This window comes from Lutra lutra, chromosome 11, assembly GCF_902655055.1.
Source record: "Lutra lutra chromosome 11, mLutLut1.2, whole genome shotgun sequence".
Taxonomy (NCBI): domain Eukaryota; kingdom Metazoa; phylum Chordata; class Mammalia; order Carnivora; family Mustelidae; genus Lutra; species Lutra lutra.
In genome coordinates this window covers 9,869,038-9,888,949 of record NC_062288.1, presented here as the reverse complement: position 1 = coordinate 9,888,949, position 19,912 = coordinate 9,869,038, and the positions used below count along the sequence as shown (strand labels likewise).

General features: G+C 41.3%; 1 protein-coding gene across 1 annotated transcript in view; it reads right to left on the bottom strand.

The window, feature by feature from the left end:
• Positions 1–15,451, bottom strand: part of LANCL2 (LanC like glutathione S-transferase 2) — a 55,873-nt gene extending 40,422 nt beyond the window's left edge. Inside the window, exons 1-2 of the mRNA XM_047695201.1 lie at positions 14,332–15,451; positions 7,267–7,384 (exon numbers count right to left, since the gene is read on the bottom strand). Of these exons, the coding sequence (XP_047551157.1) occupies positions 7,267–7,384; positions 14,332–14,535 (322 nt within the window). The 5' untranslated portion in view covers positions 14,536–15,451. The remainder of the gene's footprint in view (positions 1–7,266; positions 7,385–14,331) is intronic.
• Positions 15,452–19,912: the final 4,461 nt, after the last annotated feature.

Below are 19,912 nucleotides of genomic sequence, written 5' to 3'. Positions count from 1 at the left end.
CTTACAGCTAATACCATCCTCAATGGGGAAAAATTGAGAGCCTTTCTCCTACGGTCACGAACAAGAGAGGGATTTCCGCTGTCCCCATTACTATTTAACATAGGACTGGCAGTCTTGGCCTCAGCAATCAGGCAGCAAAAAGAAATAAAAGGCATCCAAATTGGCAAGGAAGAAGTCAAACTTTCACTCTCTGCAGATGACATGACGTTCTATGTAGAAAATCCAAAAGACTGCACCAAAAAATTGCTAGAATATGTGCATTCATCAATGTTGCAGAATATAAAATTGATGTGCAGAAATCTGTAGCATTTCTATACATCAATATTAAAGCAGCAGAAAAAGAAACCAAGGAATCGATCCCTGTGTAGTTGTGCCCCCAAAATAAGATACCTAGGAATAGGTAACTAAAGTGATAAAAGATTTGTATTCTGAAAACTATAGATCACTTATGAAATAAATTGAAGAGGCCACAAAGAAATGGAAAGATTTCCACGCTCGTGGAGTGGAAGAACAAACATTTTTAAAATGTCTGTGCTACCCAAAGCAATCTCACATTTAATGCGATCCCTATAAAAATACCACCAGCATTTTTCACAGAGCTACAATAACAATATTAAAATGTGTATGGAACCAGAAAAGACCCCAAATAGCCAAAGTCAATTCTGATAAAGAAAAACAAAACTGGAGGTATCACATATTCCAGATTTCAAGCTATTTTACAAAGCTGCAATCATGAAGACAGTATGGTACTGAAGCAAAATCAGACACAGATCAATGGGACAGAATAGAGAGACCAGAAATGAACCCACAGCTGTATGGTCAATTAATCTTTGCCAAAGCAGGAAAGAAGATCCAATGGGGAAAGGGGTCTTCAACAAATGGTGTTGGGAAACTGGACAGCCACAGTCAGAGGAATGAAACTGGACCACTATCTTACATCATACACAAAAATAAATTCAAAATGGATGGAAGACCTAAATGTGAGACAGGAAATCATCAAAATCCTAGAGGGAAACACAGGCAGAAACCTCTGAACTCAGCCATAGCGACTGCTTATTAGACATGTTGTCAGAGGCAAGCAAAAATGAATTATTGGGATTCATCAAGACGAAAAAAAGCAGTTTTAGAGGCAACATACCTCACGATAATCAAAGCCATCTATGGCCTCTACCATCCACAATGGGGAAAAACTGAGAGCTTTTCCCTAATGATCAGGAACAAGGCAAGGGTGTCCGCTCTCACCACTGTTATTTAACAGTATTGGAAGTCCGAGCCACAGCAATTGGACAACACAAAGAAATAAAAGGGATCCAAAATGACAAGGAAGACATCAAACTTTCACTATTTCAGATGACATGATATTCCATATAGAAAACCCAAAGACTCCACCAAAAAATTGTTCAAATTGATACATGAATTCAGTAAAGTTGCAGGATATATAATCAATGTATAGAAATCTGTACCATTTCTACACACCAATAACGACACAGCAGAAAGAGAAATTAAGCAATAAATACCATTTACAGTTTACACTAAACATAATAAGATACCTTTGAATACCTAATCAAAGAGATTAAAGGCCTGTACTCTGAAAACTATAAAACACTGATGAAAGAAAGTGAATATGACACAAAGAAATGGAAAGACATTTCATGTTCATAGACTGGAAGAACAAATAGTGTTAAAATGTCTATACTACCTGAAGAAATCTATACATTTAATGCGAGCCCTACCAAAATACCAACAGTACTTTTCACGTACCTAGAACAAACAATCCTAAAATTTGTATGGAATCACAAAAGACCCTGAATAGCCCAAGTAACCTCAAGAGAGAAAAGCAAAACTGGAGGAATTACAATCTGGACTTCAGCTTATATTACAAAGCTGTAGTAACCAAAACAGAATACTGACATGAAAACAGACACATAAATCAATGGAACAGGATGGAAAAGCCAGAAATGAACCCACAGCTATATGGTCCATTTATCCTTGACAAAGCAGGGAAGAATATCCAATGGGAAAAAGACTTCAACAAAAAGGTGGTCGGAAAACTGGAGAGCAACATGCAAAAGAATGGATCCAGACCATTTTGTTACACCATACACAAAAATAAACTAAAAATGTATTAAAGACCTAAATGTGAGAACTGAAACCATAAGAATCCCATAACAGAACATACGCAGTAGGCTGTGTGACATCAATCATAGCAACTTCTTTCTAGTTATGACTCCTGAAGCAAGGACAAAAGCAAAAATTAACTACTGGGACTACATCAAAATAAAAAGCTTCTGCATAGCAAAGGAAACAATCAACAAAACTAAACTGGTCCAGATGATATATCTGATAAAGGACTAGTTATCCAAAATATATAAAGAATTTATAAAACTCAACACCAAAATACAAGCAATCCAATCAAAATATGAGCAGATTTTGATGACAGTGGAGGGGAGGGGGCAGAGATCCAGCAGAAACATGGACAGATATTTCTCCAAAGAAGATATCCAGATAGCCAATGGACACATGAGAAGATGTTCAACATCACTCAGCATCAGGCAAATGTAAATCAAAACTAAAATGAGGTATCACCTCACACTTGTCAGAATGGATAAAATCAACAACACAAGAGACAACAGATGTTGGTCAGGATGCGGAGAAAGGGGAAACTTCTTACACTGTTGGTGGGAACACCCAATCTGGAGAACGATATGTAGGTTCCTCAAGAAGTTAAAAATAGAGCTACCCTATGACCCAGCAATTGCTCTATTAGGTACTTACCTAAAAGACAGAAATACTAATTCGAAGGGATATACACACCCCAATGTTTATAGCAGTATAATCTATAATAGCCAAAATATGGACACAGCCCAAGTGTCCATCAACTGGGAATAGCTAAAGAAGATGTGGTATACATATATACAGTGGAATATTACTCAGCCATAAAAAGGAATGAAATCTTATCACTTGCATTGACATGGATGGAGCTAAAGAGTATTATGCTAAGCAAAGCAAGTCCGAGAAAGACAAATACCACATTATTTCACTCATATGTGCAATTTAGCAAAAACAAAGGAGCAAAGCTAACAAAGAAACAGACTTTTAACTATAGAAAACAAAGTGATGGTTACCAGTAGGGATGTCAGTGGGGGATGCTGGTTAAATAGGTGATGGGGATTAAGGGGTGCACTGGTTGTGATGAGCACTGCATGTTGTATGGATATGTTGGATCATCTTACATATTTACTTTTTTCACTAAAATCCTTAGCATTATTAATCATAGTATTTGAAAACTCCTAGTTTGATAATATCAACATTCCTGCTGTATCTGATTCTGGGTCTGACGTCTACTTAGTCACCTCAAACTGTTTTAATTCTACTTTACTTTTTAGTATGCCTTGTAAATTTTTATTGCAAGGTGGACTTAATGTATTGGGTAAAAGAAACTGCAGTAACCAGTCCTTCAGTAATGTGGTGGTAAGGAATAGGGGAGTAGCAGTATTCTATGGTCCTATGATTAGGAATTGGTCTTTTGGTGAAGCTGTGCCCTTGGACTATGACCTTTACTAGTGCTTCTCAGTGTTTCTTTCCTGTAGGTTGGACAGGATAGGTACAGGGGGCTGGAGCTGGGTACTTCCCTTCTCCCATGTGAAAGGCCCAGACAGAGAAGGTGGAGTTAGGGATTTCCCTTCTCTAAGGGAAGTCTAGCTTCAGTAAAACTCCAGTAGGTTAGGTTCTAGTAAAATAGTTTCTCCGGAGGGCGGGTCTTGTGAAGAAAAACAGAATGCTCTGGCATATTTCAAAATGGTTCCGCTTTCTTCCCCTTTCCGGAAGCACAAAGGGATTTTTCTCTAATATCTACGGTGAGAACCTGGGAGGACTCCTGGAGTTAAACTTGAAAAAGTGAAGAAGGGTCCTTGTAACTGGGTCCAGCTAGAGGCATTTTCTTCTCATCAAATGAAGTTTAAAGTTATTATTCCCCCACTGGTTCCCATGGATGTTCCTTCTTGTGGATCTCTGCTACAGTAAATTGTGATTTTCTGTGTGTGTCTCTCTCTCTCATTTTTGGTGTAGACATTTGCCCTATGACCTCACTTTGCTAACGGATTTAAGAATTGTTAATCTTTCAGTTTGTTCAGCTTTTTACTTGTTAGGATGCAGTGACAACTTCTAAACTCATTACATCCCAGATCAGATTTTGTGTTTTTTCATTTTTATGGTATCGCTGTGCTTTCTGGAGCATCAGTTCCTCCTTCAGCCCCTTGTCATTTGGACTTTGTTTCTGAAGGGACTTTCCCTTGTCCTTCAATTTCTTTTCTTAGTTCTTTCAATTCTTATTTCACATCATCTTATTGTCTGGCCATCTCTTCCCTGGGTTCATTTCTGCTTTGAGATCCATTTGCTTAATTAAGTTCCAAAATTCATGTTGAAAATGGGGCAATTCTTTTCCACGTTGTAATGGCATTTTCCTGGTTTCTTCTTCTTCCAGTGACGGAATTTTATATTCCTTTTTTCCTAATATTATGTACACAACTGAATTTTTTCTTAAGTTTGAATTAGGTGAATTTTTCTGAATCAAGACCCTCTAAAAGAGGGAAAGTGTTAGGACAGCTTTCCCAGTTTTTTTTTTAATCTCAAGGGCATCCTCTTCTTACTAAGTGACAGTTTATTTGTATATGATGACTTGTGGTGACTGGATTTCCTTTGATTCTCATATCCTTCTTTGTTGCACAAGGGTTCCCCCACTGACGTTTCCTTTCTGACTACACTATTAGCCAGCGCCACCAGGGATGAAGTTCCTGCCTCATAAAACAAACCCCTTTATTTTATCTTACATAATTCACAACAATCCTTTTTTTAGAATAATGCACTTTAAAAGAATCCTATAACCTCTGTTCCCTGTATGCTCTCCACACCATTTTTCCCTGCCTCTCTTCCTCACCCATTTCGTGTTCAGATAGGACCTCAAAAATTCCCCCCGAGGGTGTGTCTCATCCTTCTGAGAATAACTATTTATTGATTTGGGAGAAGGGGAATTGCAGAATACATTTTGCCACCCGTGGGTCATCTGGCTTCCTCCCGTGGACACCACTGTGGCTTTCTCAGTTGTTTTGGATTCTATTCGTTTTTCATACATTATTATTCGGTGTATTCTCGATCTCACAACTTTGCTAAAAAAAAAAAAAAAAAAGGTGCGGGTGCTTCATTCATTCTTCTTGTATTGTACAGTTTAGGAGAAAAGAGAGAGGAGGTATGGGTGTAAGACTCCATAGTGCTACCCGAATCCCAAAGCCCTAAATATTACTTTTAACCATTCACACCAAATACCTCCATGATGGCTGTAACATTGATTCCAAAAGATAACAACAAATGGGGATTTTTAAGAAATACTGATTCTTGGACTCCTCTACTATGTAATCATTCTGAGACGGAGGCTTATAATATGTTATTATAAAGCTCTCTGAGGGTTTCTGATACATAGCTAATTTAGAACCTAATAATCATGGACTTAAAACCCCTATTTCAACAAGAAATGTTTTAAGTAAAAAACTTCTTAGGGGAACTCTGTGCTAATAATCACTATGTTATTTTTCCTTTAAAAATAGTCTTCTTGGGGCGCCCGGGTGGTTCAGTCGGGTTGAGCATCTGCTTTCAGCTCAGGTCATGATCTCTGGGTCCTGGGATCAAGTCCTGCATTGGGTTCCAGTCCTGTATTGGGCTCCCTGCTCAGTGGTAAGTCTGTTTTTCCTTCTCCTTCTGCCCCTCCCTCCCAGTTCATGCTCTTTCTCTCTCAAATAAATAAAATCTTAAAACAAACAAACAAATAGATAAAAATATCCTCCTTTGCTTTTTAACTTCAAGTTAGCTAAAATTATCTTGATGCTCCTGAGTGGCTCAGTCAGCTGAGCATCTGACTCTTGATTTCAGCTCAGGTCGTGATCTCAGGGTTGTGAGATCGAACCTTGTGTGGGGCTCTGTACTCAGCAGGGAGCCTGCTTGAGATTCTCTCTCTCTCTCTCTCCCCTCCTCTGCCCCTCCCCCCACTGACAGGCTCTCTCTCAAAAATAAATAAATAAAATATTTTTAAAAAATCCTTCTTTGCATTTTAGTTTAAGTTAGCTAAAATGATCTAAATTTACATTTAAAGGTGAATTTCTTTGGTTCTGTAAGCTTAACTAGCTCCATGTCTTCCTGAGTATAATAGTTTGAAAAATTTAATTTTCATGTCATTACATAAATGTTATATTAACATGAACAGGCAAATATGAATAAAGCAGCACAGAAAAAAATTATAAAAATGAACACACAAAAAAGATCAGGGCCATCATGTTTGGTTGTACACTGCAAAAGCAGGTATCAGTTCTCAGTGATTCTAACATGAATACTTACATCTGTGCTGTTCATTGGCTCAACTATAATAACTTAACAAGGGCTACAAATTGATACGTAAATTGTTATTAGCAGTAATCATACTGTAGTCTCATCTCTCAGGAGATGATCTTTTGTTTCTTTTACACTCCCTAAAGAGTTATTACAATGTTCTGGCTATATAGTAAAGTAATAAGAATGTAAAGATTAGATGAAGCAAGCTAATTTTGAAATTGAGTTATTTGAGGTAGGTGTGTATATTACAAGTTGCTTATTCAATCATTATCACCAAATTCAAAATCAAAATCTTTAGGTGTACAAATGAGTCTAATGACTACAAGCAAGAAGTTAAACAGTTTATGCATATCGGAGAAATCACATACTACAACTTGTCCCAAAGATCAAAGGAATAAAGGCAAACAAAAAACTGACCCGAGGGCAAGCTTTCTCTTATTATGCATTTTCACAGATACCCATATATTCGGTCAAATAAATAATGCTATAAAATTAGGACATACTACATACCAAACTTCAAGTGGAGAAGATTGCTTTAGAAATAAAACTCCAAAACATCTCATCACTGATGAAGTTCAAGTTTTCATTTAAAGGGTAAAACCTAGGGCGCCTGGGTGGCTCAGTGGGTTAAGCCTCTGCCTTCAGCTCAGGTCATGGTCTCAGGGTCCCGGGATCGAGCCCCGCATTGTGCTCTCTGCTCAGCAGGGAGCTTGCTACCCTTCCTCTCTCTGCTTACTTGTGATCTCTCTCTGTCTGTCAAATAAATAAATAAAATCTTAAAAAAAATAAAGGGTAAAAACGTCACCATTTTCAAAGAAGAAAAATTTTAATCGAAGTCTTATAAACCCAAAATAGAACATCCCAATTACTTGTATCCCACATTTGTACCTGTCCAACCAGTATAGGCCGAGCAGTCATGGGGATCGGCTGTCTTCAGCCCTTCTTCCATTTGCTGCAGAAGATCTTTGATTTTGGTCTGGATTCGCCTCGTGAAATTATGTATGATCTGAGAACCAAAAGAATACAGAAATTTAAATTGCACAAGAATAGGCCAATATTACGATAAATACTCTAATAATCTAAGTTTACAGAACAGATTACTTGGCCCATGTCAATGCTTCACTGGTGAGAGGGCGTCTCCCTTAATTTTGTAGGTTAAGTTCTTAAATGAGGTAATGCCCTGTGTGGACTACAAGGCATTGGTAGGATTACAAAAAATGAGTTGTAGGAACCAAAGAAAAAAAATTTTTCAAAAAAGATGGATTGAGTACACAAACATGTTAACTTCTAGAAGTTAAAGAAAGTAAGAATGATGGCTTAAAAATTACTGACAAAGGGGAAACAGCTGCAATATAAAACATTGTTAGTAAAAAAAGACCACAACAACACAGAAATAGACCTAAAATTATTGATGTACCTTATAAAAAGAAAAACATCAAATGACAAACATACAAAATATTCCCTTAGCAATTAATGAAGTTCAAATACATGTGAGTATCAGACTTTGCCTTATCAGAACAATAAAAAAAATTAAAAATATTAAGTCCCAAGGCTGCTAAGAGCTAAGGAAACAAGTATTCTTAGTCACTGAGAGCCTTTCTCAAGAGAAACTAAGTATTCTCAGATAAGTAGTTGATAGTGTTCAGATTTTTATGTCTTTTATGATTTGTACAATCTAGCTGCCTGAGAAACTGCTGAGGTATATTAAAATCCATGACTATGATCGTGGAATTTCCTATTTAACCCTTTAATGATTATTTTCTGCTTTCATGTTATTTTGTAGTTCTGTTATTAGACACAAATGTATGACTGTGCATCCACTGACAGATTGACTTGTTATAATGAAATGTTCCTCTGTGAGACTCAGGAGGAAATGTTTTTGTGTTACTACACAGTTTGGGCTTTCAAGGCAAATTTCCTGAAATTTGGGATTCTAGACTAAAAGTAAACCTTAGGAATCAAGTTACAACTGCATACATTGTAAGGCGTCCAGAGAGGTTTACTTGACCCTGGAGGTATGTGTTTCTATTTCAGAGGGATGAGGCGGTGACACAGGGATATACTTCTGAGTTGTACAACTGTAGAGAACCAGGCTTCTCATTTTCATAGAAAAATCTATTTACATTCCAAAGACTTAGAGTATGGCATTTCCCATGAAACTCTCCCACAAGGAGAAGGGAAGACAGTTGCCTCTTTTCCATTTGTAAAAAGCAGAGAAAGGTTCAGCTTCTTCCTTATTTGCCTACGATACATAGACTTTGCACATGGAAGACATCTGACCTAGGTTTCACTGTGTTGCCCCACAGGGAAGCCTTGAGACAGGTGGAACCACTCACTGGTTATAGTCTGTCTGATAAATAATAAATCTCTGATCCAGAAACCCCTTGTGTACATTCAGGAAAAAATTAATAGGTAAACATTAAAGGCCTCAGCCAGGGTGATGTCAGCATCACCGCAGCATTAAGATTAGGCATCCCTTGTTTTGTCCTCCCTTGAACAATAAAAATTAGGCATCCATCCACAAACAGAAGTGCTTTTGTGTGAGTTGTGGAACCCAGCACCGTACACCAAGGACCCATGGGCAGTCCAGCCCACCAGTCTATCAGGTAATAAATAAGCAGAGGTTTTGGTACTGGCTGTGGAACCTACAGGAGACTGGGAACTAGTCGTCGCCCCTGCCCCCAAGCTGTGATCAAGAGTGCATGCAGAACCCCGAACTGAGCAATCAGATCAGATCCGAAAACCTCTGCAGAAGTCCAGGTTTCAGAGCAAAAGTTCCAACAGTCCATTAGAAGAAAAAAATGAGTCTGTGTGCATTAAATTGGGTAAGAGCTTGTCTTTATCGGCATCACTCCTTCCCGAAGGTGGAACAGCATAGGGCGAAACAGACGCCCATGTTTTCTCCCAAAGGGAAAGGGAGAGCCCTCGAGTGTCTAGTTTTCAAATCTGTGCAGGACTCTGCTGAAGAGACTCTCTCACGGCATCCAGAGCATTGCTGACAGAGCTCTACAAGTGGGGAGAAGAAGAAAATCGGGAGTAGCATGTAGGATTCCCAGAGCAGAGCGCATGAAAGGGACACAGTTCCTGCAGATGTGTTTGTTTCATTAACACAGGTTAATGAAAAGTCAAGGAAACATGACGTACCCAAAGATCACAATAATCTTCCACTAACCAAAATCAAAGACATGAAAATGTATGATTTACCCAATAAAGATTTCAAAATAGCTGTTTTAAGGAAACTCAATGAACTACAAGAAAATGCAGAGAGAAAACTCAATGAAATCAGAAAATGAAATACATGACCAAAATGAGAAATTTAACAAGGAGATGGAAATCATAGAAAAGAATCAAAAGATAAATTCTAGAGCTGAAGAATTTAATTAAATAGAAGACACAGCACAGAGCATCAAAAGCATTGTAGACCAAATAGAAGATAAAATCAGTGAGAGGATAGGAAATTTGAAACAACACAGTCTGAAGACAAAAGAGAAAAAAAAAATCAAAAAGAGTGAAGAAAGCCTATGTGATCTCTAGGACATCTTCAAAATAAAACAACAGTATCTGAATCAGTTCCACAAAGAGAAGGGGGCAGAAACCTTATTTAAAGAAATGATAGCAGAGAACTTCCCAAACCTGGGAAAACATTGGGACATAATAAAGAGATCACCACATTATTTTAATCTGAAATATCCTTGTCTAAGACACATTATAATAAAACTATTAAAGATCAGACTAGAGGAGTGCTGACAACACTGATTCCATCTTTGGCCCTCCATCTTGTTCTTCCTGTTCACCTGATGACCTCTCTTGAGGCTACATGCTCTGGGCCCCTTGGTGATCAATACACACACCTTAGAAATGCCCATCAGGGCCAGGATGGGGGGAGGCTTGCTCTGGCCTCCCATGAATCTGTTAGAGATAACATAGTCTCACCCCTTCCTGAGGCCCAGGTGATGCATAAGAGGTAATTAAGGATTAACTGCCGATCAGATACATGCAAGCCCTCTGAAATGCATGCAAACCCTTTGGTCTCTCTACAGGGCCCTTCTGTGTCTCCACCCTCTATAAAATCTCTGAACTAATGTCTGGACTTTGCAGAGAATGACTACAAGTGACTGGATCATCCTCCACCTGATCCCCCATCAGTAAGTTCCCCTGAATAAAACTCTTGTAAACTGTATGAAGTTGCCTGCTTTGTTTCCCAGTCTCAAAGTCCTTCTCCATTTGGGGGATGATGTATGAAAGATGGTAGGGTTCGAAGCCAAGGGCCAAAAAAGGATTCTTGAAACGTCACAGGTGCAGAGAGGTGGTTTTGTGGGGACAGGACCCGTGGGCGGAAAAAGTTGCAGTGAGGTCATGAGGGGTGATGATGATTTACCTACAAGCTGGGAGGGGGCTTAGGGATAGCGTTAGTCTCTAAGGAATTTTGAAAACAAGGTTTTCAGGACCTTAAAGTCACTTAGCCATTGTTGGGAAAAGGTCATTTATTACCGTTTAATAAAACCTTAGTCATGAGACCCTTCAAATGCATATCAGGGGGCCATACATTTGGGGGATGATTGCCAACACATATCTTATGGGGTTTAGAGATAAAGGAAAATTTCTGAAGAAATTTTTTATGTTAAAGCAGACTTACAGGATGGGGAGGGGGGTTGGGCTAAGTGGGCCTTTTGCCCTTAGCAAGGTGTTGGCATTGGGGCAGTTGAGTCCCTAGAGGAATGTCACTCCGTCTGTTTCAAGGACTTGTTAGTGGGCTGTAATAATGATATTTAATAATTTCTTTTCTTTTCTTCTGTCTCTGTTTCCCACATCAGGGGATATGTTACTATCCCTCTCCTACCTTCTAACACAACACAAAGAGAGAAACCTAAAGATAGCAAGAGAAAAGATTATAACCTACAAAGGAACCGCCAATGGGATTTCTCAGCAGAAATCTTACAGGCTAAGAGAGACTAGGATGGTTTATTCAAAGTGCTGGAATTCTGAGACATGATTAATGAACACAGGTTCATCTACTTTTGGCTTATTACAAAGGAACAAAAGCCACTGGTAAACAGGTCTGCCCCCATTGAAAAAGCTACCACGTGGAAGAATATACTTCTAGAAATTGTAAAATGTATTCATTAACTAGCCAATTCACAGAATACTTGTGGAACAGACAATCCATAATTGTTTACTTCTTAGTCTTCACTAGAAATTAAGGTCCCTAAGGGTTAAGAATCCTAATCAATACACATCATTAAAACTAAAAGAAATAACAAGACTAAAAGGAAACAACTGTATTAAAAGTAGGCTAAGAAAAAGTACAATTTTTTGGATAAGGAAAGATATGTTTTTTGTTAAAGAAAAAAAGTGTAACTGTGTCCTAGTAAAATGACTGGTTGTTCCAGGATAAGAAAGAGATAAAACCTGAATGGATGGGAAGGTTGTGGAAAAGGAGTCTTAGGAAAGGAATTTTCTGTGTGAGCAAGCAAGCTAAGATTGGAATAAATTTAAGTTTTTAAAGAATGAGTCTGAATATCAAATGGACATATGCAAGATTAGAATTTGGTTTTCTCCCTGCTAAAAGGAATTTTTCTTGGACTATTGGTCTATGAAGAGGCTGTGAAAGGTTTGTCTTTACTTTTTAAGTAATCAGCCCAGAAAGCAAAGATTGTATATCTTATCAAAGTAATTTTCTGTGCTTAATGCTGTCTCTATCAAGATTTTGATTACTTCGGAGCACTGAGTCTTCAATATTATAAGAGTTAAGTTTTGTTCTCAACTCCGCAACCTTGTGAATTTGCCTTTAAAACCTTTGTTGCCACCGTGGTTATGTGAATCGCTCAGTATTATTTCATCATGATCTATGATCCTATTTAGTTAAATGCTCCAAAGTTTTGACATTTTGGCAACTTGCCAAAAATCAAATTCTAAATGGTATGTTTGACATTAAAACAACCTAGATTTCTCTGAGGGTCCCTGGAAAATCTCAAAGGATTTGTCTCTTACCTTGTAAAGCAGAGATAAAAAACGAAATACGTTTATTTGGTATGTTAAATTACATGGGGATCATTGACAAATAAGTGATGATAAACCTTCCCAGGGTATGTAGGGGCCAAGAGGAGGCAGCCCCAAGATGGGCCACTTTTGCATGAACACTCTTTTGAGTTAAAAGTAACCAAAATCCAGGGGTGGCTGGGTGGCTCAGATCACCATCTCAGGGCCCTGGGATGGAACCCCACATTGGGCTTCCTGCTCAGCAAGGAATCTGCTTCTCCTTCTCCCTCTGCCTCCCCTCTTCCCTGCTCTAAAATAAATCTTTAAAAAAAAAAAAAAAGTAATCAAAACCCAGCAGATGCAGGAAAAGCTCTCGGTCTCCCCCACAACTGCCTAAACTTACATTGGAAAGGACAGACTGCAATAGGAAAGCTATTAAAAGAGACTCCCCTTTACTTAAGGAACTCATCTGTATAATATGGTAACCTTGTTTTTTCCAAACATCCCCTTTCACCTCCTTGCTAAAGGTCTTTCTCCCCCTTTCTGTCCTCAGAGGCCCCCCTCCACCTCTACTTAGCTTATACAGGCTTCCTGTTGCCTCACTGTCTTAGAAATCTCCAGCCCATATGGATTCCCTGTAAGTACACCTATTAAATTTGATTTACTCCTCTTAATCTCTCTTATGTCGATCTGATTCTAAGTCCAGCTAGAAGGACCATAGGGCAAAGCAAGATCTTCCACCCCAACAGATGTATGTGTACAGATATATGTTCCAATACGTCCAATTATCTTAAATTGTTTCACAAAACAGAAATTACTACATTTCCTTATCAAATGAACTTTCATCGCATCTTTAACCATGGCCATTGTTTTAAGTCTTTGCTCATTTATAGTCATTGTCTTACTCTGATGCTATCGCAAATGTGCTTCATCTTCAGAGAGATACACAACGCTAAAAATTCTGACAGTCTAGAACACAGATTTCACCTGACTTTAGGATCATAAAACTGAACTACGTAATAATTTCCAGAACTAATAAAAAAAACTGGATTGGAGCAGAACAAGAATTAACAACATGGGACTGATTGAGCTGATGAGAATTACAACTTTTTCTTTGAAACATCAGTGGATCCTTAATATTTTTTTCCTCCAGATATAAGAAAACCTCTTCTCTCTACTCTTAAGCTATTTGTGACATGCAGTAAGAATACAAAATACATGGGGAACCAGGGAGGTGAAGTGGGACTTGGAACACTTAGATCAGTTGGGGGCGGGGGGCTAACTGGTAAACGTCAGGTTTTACCAAACATGAGCAGCTATGCTGATATTCACATCTTCCTTTATTTCTACTTTCCCCTGCGAAGTGAACATTTGTTCAAATAAGCAAGTCCTGGGCACTCGGACAAGACCCATTCAAATGACGCTACGGTTTACGAACAATATTTTGGTTGCTGTTCCTCTGCCGTAAATACCAAGGGCAGGGACCAGGGGCCAAACCCGATTAAAATCGGCCTCAGGGAGACTAGGAACAGATCGTCAGGGGGCACGTCTGCAGCTCCAGAGGTTGGAGGGCGTGCGAGGGCCCCTGACAGAAAATACACCTGCACGTCGACCGCCACTACAGCCCTGACATTCACTTCCACGTGCCAAGAAACAGAAGCTTCATCAATGTATTTCAAAGGCAGAAGAGGCCAGGAGGCGCGTATCAAAACGCACGTTGTTAACAAAACAGAAATCTATAACCCTTCCTCCCGGAAGCGGGGCAGCTTGCTAACGGAGAAAGCGCGCCCAGTAGCCATTCCTCTCCGATTCCCTCCAGCTCCCAGGGTGGGACCCACGCACGACACCGGGCGCGGAGAGGTGACGTCAGCGCGCCTTAGGGGCGGGGCGGGACGGGTGGACGCTACCATCGCCACCCCCCCCCCCACCTGGCGCGGCCTAAGGCCCGGCCAGCGCCGCCGTCCGCCGACTCACCTTTCCGTCGTTGTCGAAAGGGAGGCCAAGCTCGTCGGTAGTGGGCGGGGGGCGAGTACAGCCCGTCTCCTCGGCCGCTCCGGCGGCGAACACCGCAGAGGCAGCGGCCTCGTAGTCCGGGAAGGGATTGGCGAACGCCCGCTCCTCCATCTCTGCTTCCCCGCCCAGATGGAACTTCAGTCTCTTTGACATGGTCTCGCCCATCTCAGCCGCGCGCTCTTTCCCTTTCACGGGGGCCGCGCAGCACGGCGGGCGGGCGGGGACAAACCTCCTGCCGAGGCGCCTCGATTCGAGCAACGCTCTGCTAGCCCGAGGGTGCTCGCGCCGCCGCCTCTCTCCGGGACCCTGGCCGGCGGGGGCCGAGGGCTCCCTTTACGAAGGCCGCCAGCTGCGAGGAAGAGTGGGGCTTCGGAGCTGGCGGGATCCTCTCCGGGGGGCCTGCCTCGCCGCGGGTGGCTGGCACATCTGGCGGCAGCTGCTGTGCTCCACGTGGTGCCCCGGCCCCGCCCGGACGCCGACTGGGCCGCCGATCCCCGGTGGTGCGGGCTCGGGTCAAGCTGCCCAGCCGGGAGCGAGTAGGCTCCTCGAGGAGCGCTCTGGCCGGACCCTCCGCTGCCCCGGGCAGCTCAGAGTCCGCTCACGCCTTTCCGCATCGCCCCTTCGCTGCCGCCGCCGGCTCTCGGGCAGTGGCCTCGCGGGGACAGGGACCCGCGGCTGGCACAGCTCGTCCGCGGCGACGTGCACGGCAGGGGCCGGAGTCCCCGGACTCTGGAATCGCTCCCGGGCCCGGCTCCTCTTCTGCGTCCGAGACCCTCGCGGGATTTTCTAGAGAAAGCCGGAGGACCGCGCGTGGCTCTTCCCGCAGGAGAAGCCTGTAGAGAATAATTCGCTGTCATTCAAGGTGTGTGCGATTTGCAGACCAGGGAAAGCGCGTCCCTAGACGCGCCATCATCAATCTGCATTTTCACCAGCCGGGAGGTTCCGCCGCTGCCCTCGGCCCCCGGTGCGCCAGCCACGCAAGCAGCAGCGGCTCCTTGATATTAAGGAAAAAAATTTCTAAAGAAAAGAATTTCAAAACAGCCTACAACACTGCAAGGATAGTGTCTCCCAGGGGCGGGGGGAAACAGTCCCTCCTATTCATCACAGTTGGGAGGGGGGGTGTCTGGAGGAGGAGCCACAGGCCTTTTTTTTTTTTTTCCCCCTCTTCACGTTTTATTTCAGACCCTTTGTTTGAATAAACATATCTTTGGTAACAAGAGGTAATGTTAAGCATACTTAATCATCCAACTATTTAATTGACCTGAAAGATTTCTCCAGGATTAACTTAATTGCCGGGGAAAGTAACATGCATAGTAAAAGGACAAGCAAATAAATCTTGCCATTTATGTAATCACAATATGGTTAACAACAGTCTTTATTGGTTCTCTTTGTTCTTGTTACCTTTATCATTTGGCACCGAACACATATAATGATTTCTCCTTGAGGAAAATATCTTGTCTCCCCCTCCCCCATTTAAGTATTGATTGAATGCCAGGTGATGCTAAGTGATGAAAAATTGACATTAAAAAGATAGTTTTTGCCCTTCAGGTTCCTAAAGATAGTGGATGAAAAAGGTAAGGATTATGGCATTGGGAGAGAAAGATTTTTACCCCCCTGGAACCAAGCAGGATGCATTAGTATAACAAAAAAGTGACATGACAGAGGAAAACAGGATATCAGGAAGGGATCAATCTTGCCTGTGGTCTACCTCCCACGACTGCCTGTACTGTTGTCTCCCCCAGGTGCACAGGGCTGTGCATGTGAAACAGCCCCTGTTGATGGGATGGCCACCCGCGATTACAGTGTAGGAGGAAATAATTTTAAAGGGATTACTCAGCACAAGTATCCTGAGTTCAAGGAAACAACTATACAACAGTGTACTTATATAGCTGTGTCCCTTGAGGGCCAGCTCCACTTTCTGCTTCATTTCCTTGTCCTGGGGTCCAACCCTCAGTAAAGGAAATTTTCTAGAATTTTCTTATTGCTCCCAGTTTTCATGCTTTCACCTGAAGGAAATTGAATTCCCTGACTACTGATGTTCAGCTGCCTCAGAAACCAGCCCTCGCCCCCCTCGAGGGACTTCACTAGACAAAATTACCCGCAGCAGATGTTCAGCCAAGCCTGTGTTACGTAGGACACCACAGGCAGGTGTGGCAGAGACAGCCACAGCTGGCTTTGCTATGGAAGTCTGGTGACCTTTTGCCCTCTCTCCCCCATTGGCCTTTGCTCTCTTGCCCACATGCTGTGAAGGGAAGATCGTTTTTTCTCATTCTTAAAATTTGGTGGGTACCTGGGGACAACTGATGGCAAGTACACGAAAGAAGGACAACCAATATTTTCGAAGGCTGGAAAATTTAAAATCAATTTAAGGAATTGGCATATTTTGCTAAATACTGTCAGGTCTGCTGTTAGTGGAAATTTTGCTTACACTAGTTTGCAGGGGAGTGAACAGTTCTTCACACTCCTGTTCCCTGGAGGCTTTTTAATACAGAAGATGTGGGGATCCCTTCTGCTGCCCTGTCAAGCTGAAGGACCATCTTCCTCCAGTGGCCACTCTTTAGTAACAAAGACTTAGGTCAGTGCCTTGAAGTTACAACTTTCTATTCACTTAAGGCCAGACCAGATTTTTAGGGTGTCCTTCCCTACTCGTCTATGCAAGCAGGGGGTGGGGGGCAGTTACAAGGATTGATGTAAAAAACCAATACCTGGGCGTGGTGAGGACAACTGGCAATTCCTAACAAAGGAATCTAACTGGGAGAGGGGAACACTTGTGTTCACCTGGCTAGAACTAGGGCACCACTCAAGGCTGGGAACTCAGAGGGTCCAGGTGATGAGGGGACAGAGGACAAGCTGAGGACAAAGCAGAAGCACAACCTTCCCCCCTCCCCCCCTCCCACACACCATGGGATATGTGACACTCCTCATGCACTCCCGGCTGCCCTAAATGAAAAACAAATAGTTAACCTATAGAGACCAAAATCCTAGAAGACTTGAGTCTACCTCAATTTACAAAACCCTTAGTAGCGTTTTGAGGAAAATTCTTTTGAAACCTCCCTTTTCCCTTAACTCCCCCAATCCCATAATATATAATCAACCACCCCTCACAACCCTGGGACGGCAGCTCTTTCTGCCCACGGGTCCTGTCCCCATGCTTTAATAAACCACTATTTTGCACCAAAGATGCCTCGGGAATTCTTGGTTGTCGGCTCCAGACCTCATCAGAGCAAACCTCACCTGTATTCCAAAATCACATCATGGGGAGTGACTCTTCCTCCTGTAGGAGACAGGTTTTCCTGAGAAGGTGAGCGGGGCTGCATGGCAGAATCTTCTAGGTAGCATGAATGTTGGCAGAGGGGTCAGGTGAAGGAGCATCTCTTGAGTCCATGTGAAAGCCTGAGGTTTTGTTTGTTTGCTTGTATTTTGATTAGTAAATATCTTTTTACTTATTCTCCACATGTGTGTCATATGACAAACTTTTAGATTTTTCTGCGTTCCTAAGCCACTGAGTGAGTCCTCCGGTCCTTTCTGTGTTTTCTAGAGCTGCCCAAGACTCCACAATGAAGACTTTTCCTTTGCATAGTGCAAGGGGAAGCGCCAACAGGCAGACCAATAAATTCCCTTCTTCTTACACAGCAATTCGCTTTTGAGATTGCCCTACACTCTGTCCCTCCATCAGGGTCCAGGTTGTTGGCTTGCTGGGGGAAAACAGGCTGGTGCAAGGGTATGGAGGGGAGATTTGCTTTACCCCCATTCTCTGTTGATTTGGAGGATGGTTCCTTCCAGCTTCAAGCCATATATGCCATACAGCTCAAACTGACAAATTTGATCCCTTAAGCTCATGACTGGTTCTCAAAGTATCATCAGGGACTTTTGGGGGGCAGCTGTAAGGCTAAAAATGTTTTTCTTTTTTTCTTTTCCTTCCTTCCTCTTTCTTTCTTTCTTTTCTTCTTCTTTTTTTTTAATTTTGAGAGTAATTTAGTATGTTAACTTAAACATACAACTATATTCTAATGTCATTATTTGAAATATAAAGAAACTGATTCTCACAGAACTAAAATAACTCATAGGCCATGAGGTTGTTTTTTTCCTTGTCCTTTTCTTTAAATTTAAACAAATTTGTACCATGATGTAACAAATAAGGTAAACACCATGAATAGGAAAGCAGCAGTTTGCACTATACCCATCTAGAACCCAGGACAGGTGCAGTAGACAGAAGTGGTAGTCATCAGGATAGCATAAAGAATAGAGTCGATAATATTGTAATAACTGTATGGTGACAGATGGTGACTATACTTACCATGCTAAGTATTACGTAATATATACAATTGTCAAATCAGTATTTTGTGCACCTGAAACTCAACTATAGCATTGTGTGTCAACTATCCTTAAATAATAAAAACTAAAACAACAATAACAACACATCAATTAGGTAACATCATGAAAAACTGGTTTGAGTATCAAAACTGTCCATTTAAATTTCTTTTCTCTTAACGATCAGAGGTCTCCTATTGTCTCCAGTTTCTTCATTGTGTTTTGTGTGAGATCCATCATAGAGTGGGAATTTTTGGACCACCACCAACGGCAGCACACGCTGGGGTTCATGTTTCTGGATGTGGATGTTTACTGTAGATTTACGGCAATGATCTTCAACATAAAGTCTAGATAAGCAATTGCAAGTGTTCTAGCACCACTGGTGACTGCTGGAATCCGCTCAGCTGGAGCTTGGGAAGTCAGACTCATTGCTTACAAGGCATGTGCCCGGGATGCTGAGCACAAATGGGCTTGTGTAGACAGTGCTGTCAAGGTGTGAGAGGCGTTCTCAACACATTATTTGTTTTTCTCACTACCATTCTCTCATGAGCATACAGTGGGGTTTTCTAGAGGCAACATGGTATAAGATGTCATCGCAGATTTACTGGAGAAGCAAATATGAGAGTTTAGCTATCTTCTCTCTTAGCCAGGTGTAAAGAAATTTGTAAAAATGTAAAACAATGCCACTTTCCTCATGTGTATTATTTCGGTTTTGAAAATAGTTACCTTTCATAAAAATATGTTGTTTATGTTAACCTATAGCATGTAATTTACATTATGTTGCCAAATTAATAGTTAAAAATTTTCAGTATTAATTTCTAAATTGGTACCTATTAATAGATATTGTCCACACAAAATTTCTTTGGGATTCTCAGTAAATTTTAAGTGTAAAGGGATTCTAAGATAAAAAATTTAAGAATTGCTGCCTTCAAACCTATGGAATGGAAGATACTTGCAAATGACATAAAGATAAAGGGCTGGCATCCAAGATCTATCAAGAACTTCTCAAACACAACACCCCAAAACAAATAATCCAGTCAAGAAACGGGCAAAAGTCATAAACAGTCATTCTCCAGAGAAAACATACAAATGGCAACAAGACATTTGAAAAAATGTTCAACATCAGTCAGTATCAAGGAAATACAAATCAAAACCACAATGAGATACCACCTCAAACCTGTCAGAATGGCAAAAATTAATAACACAGGAGACAACAGAGATTGGCGAGGAT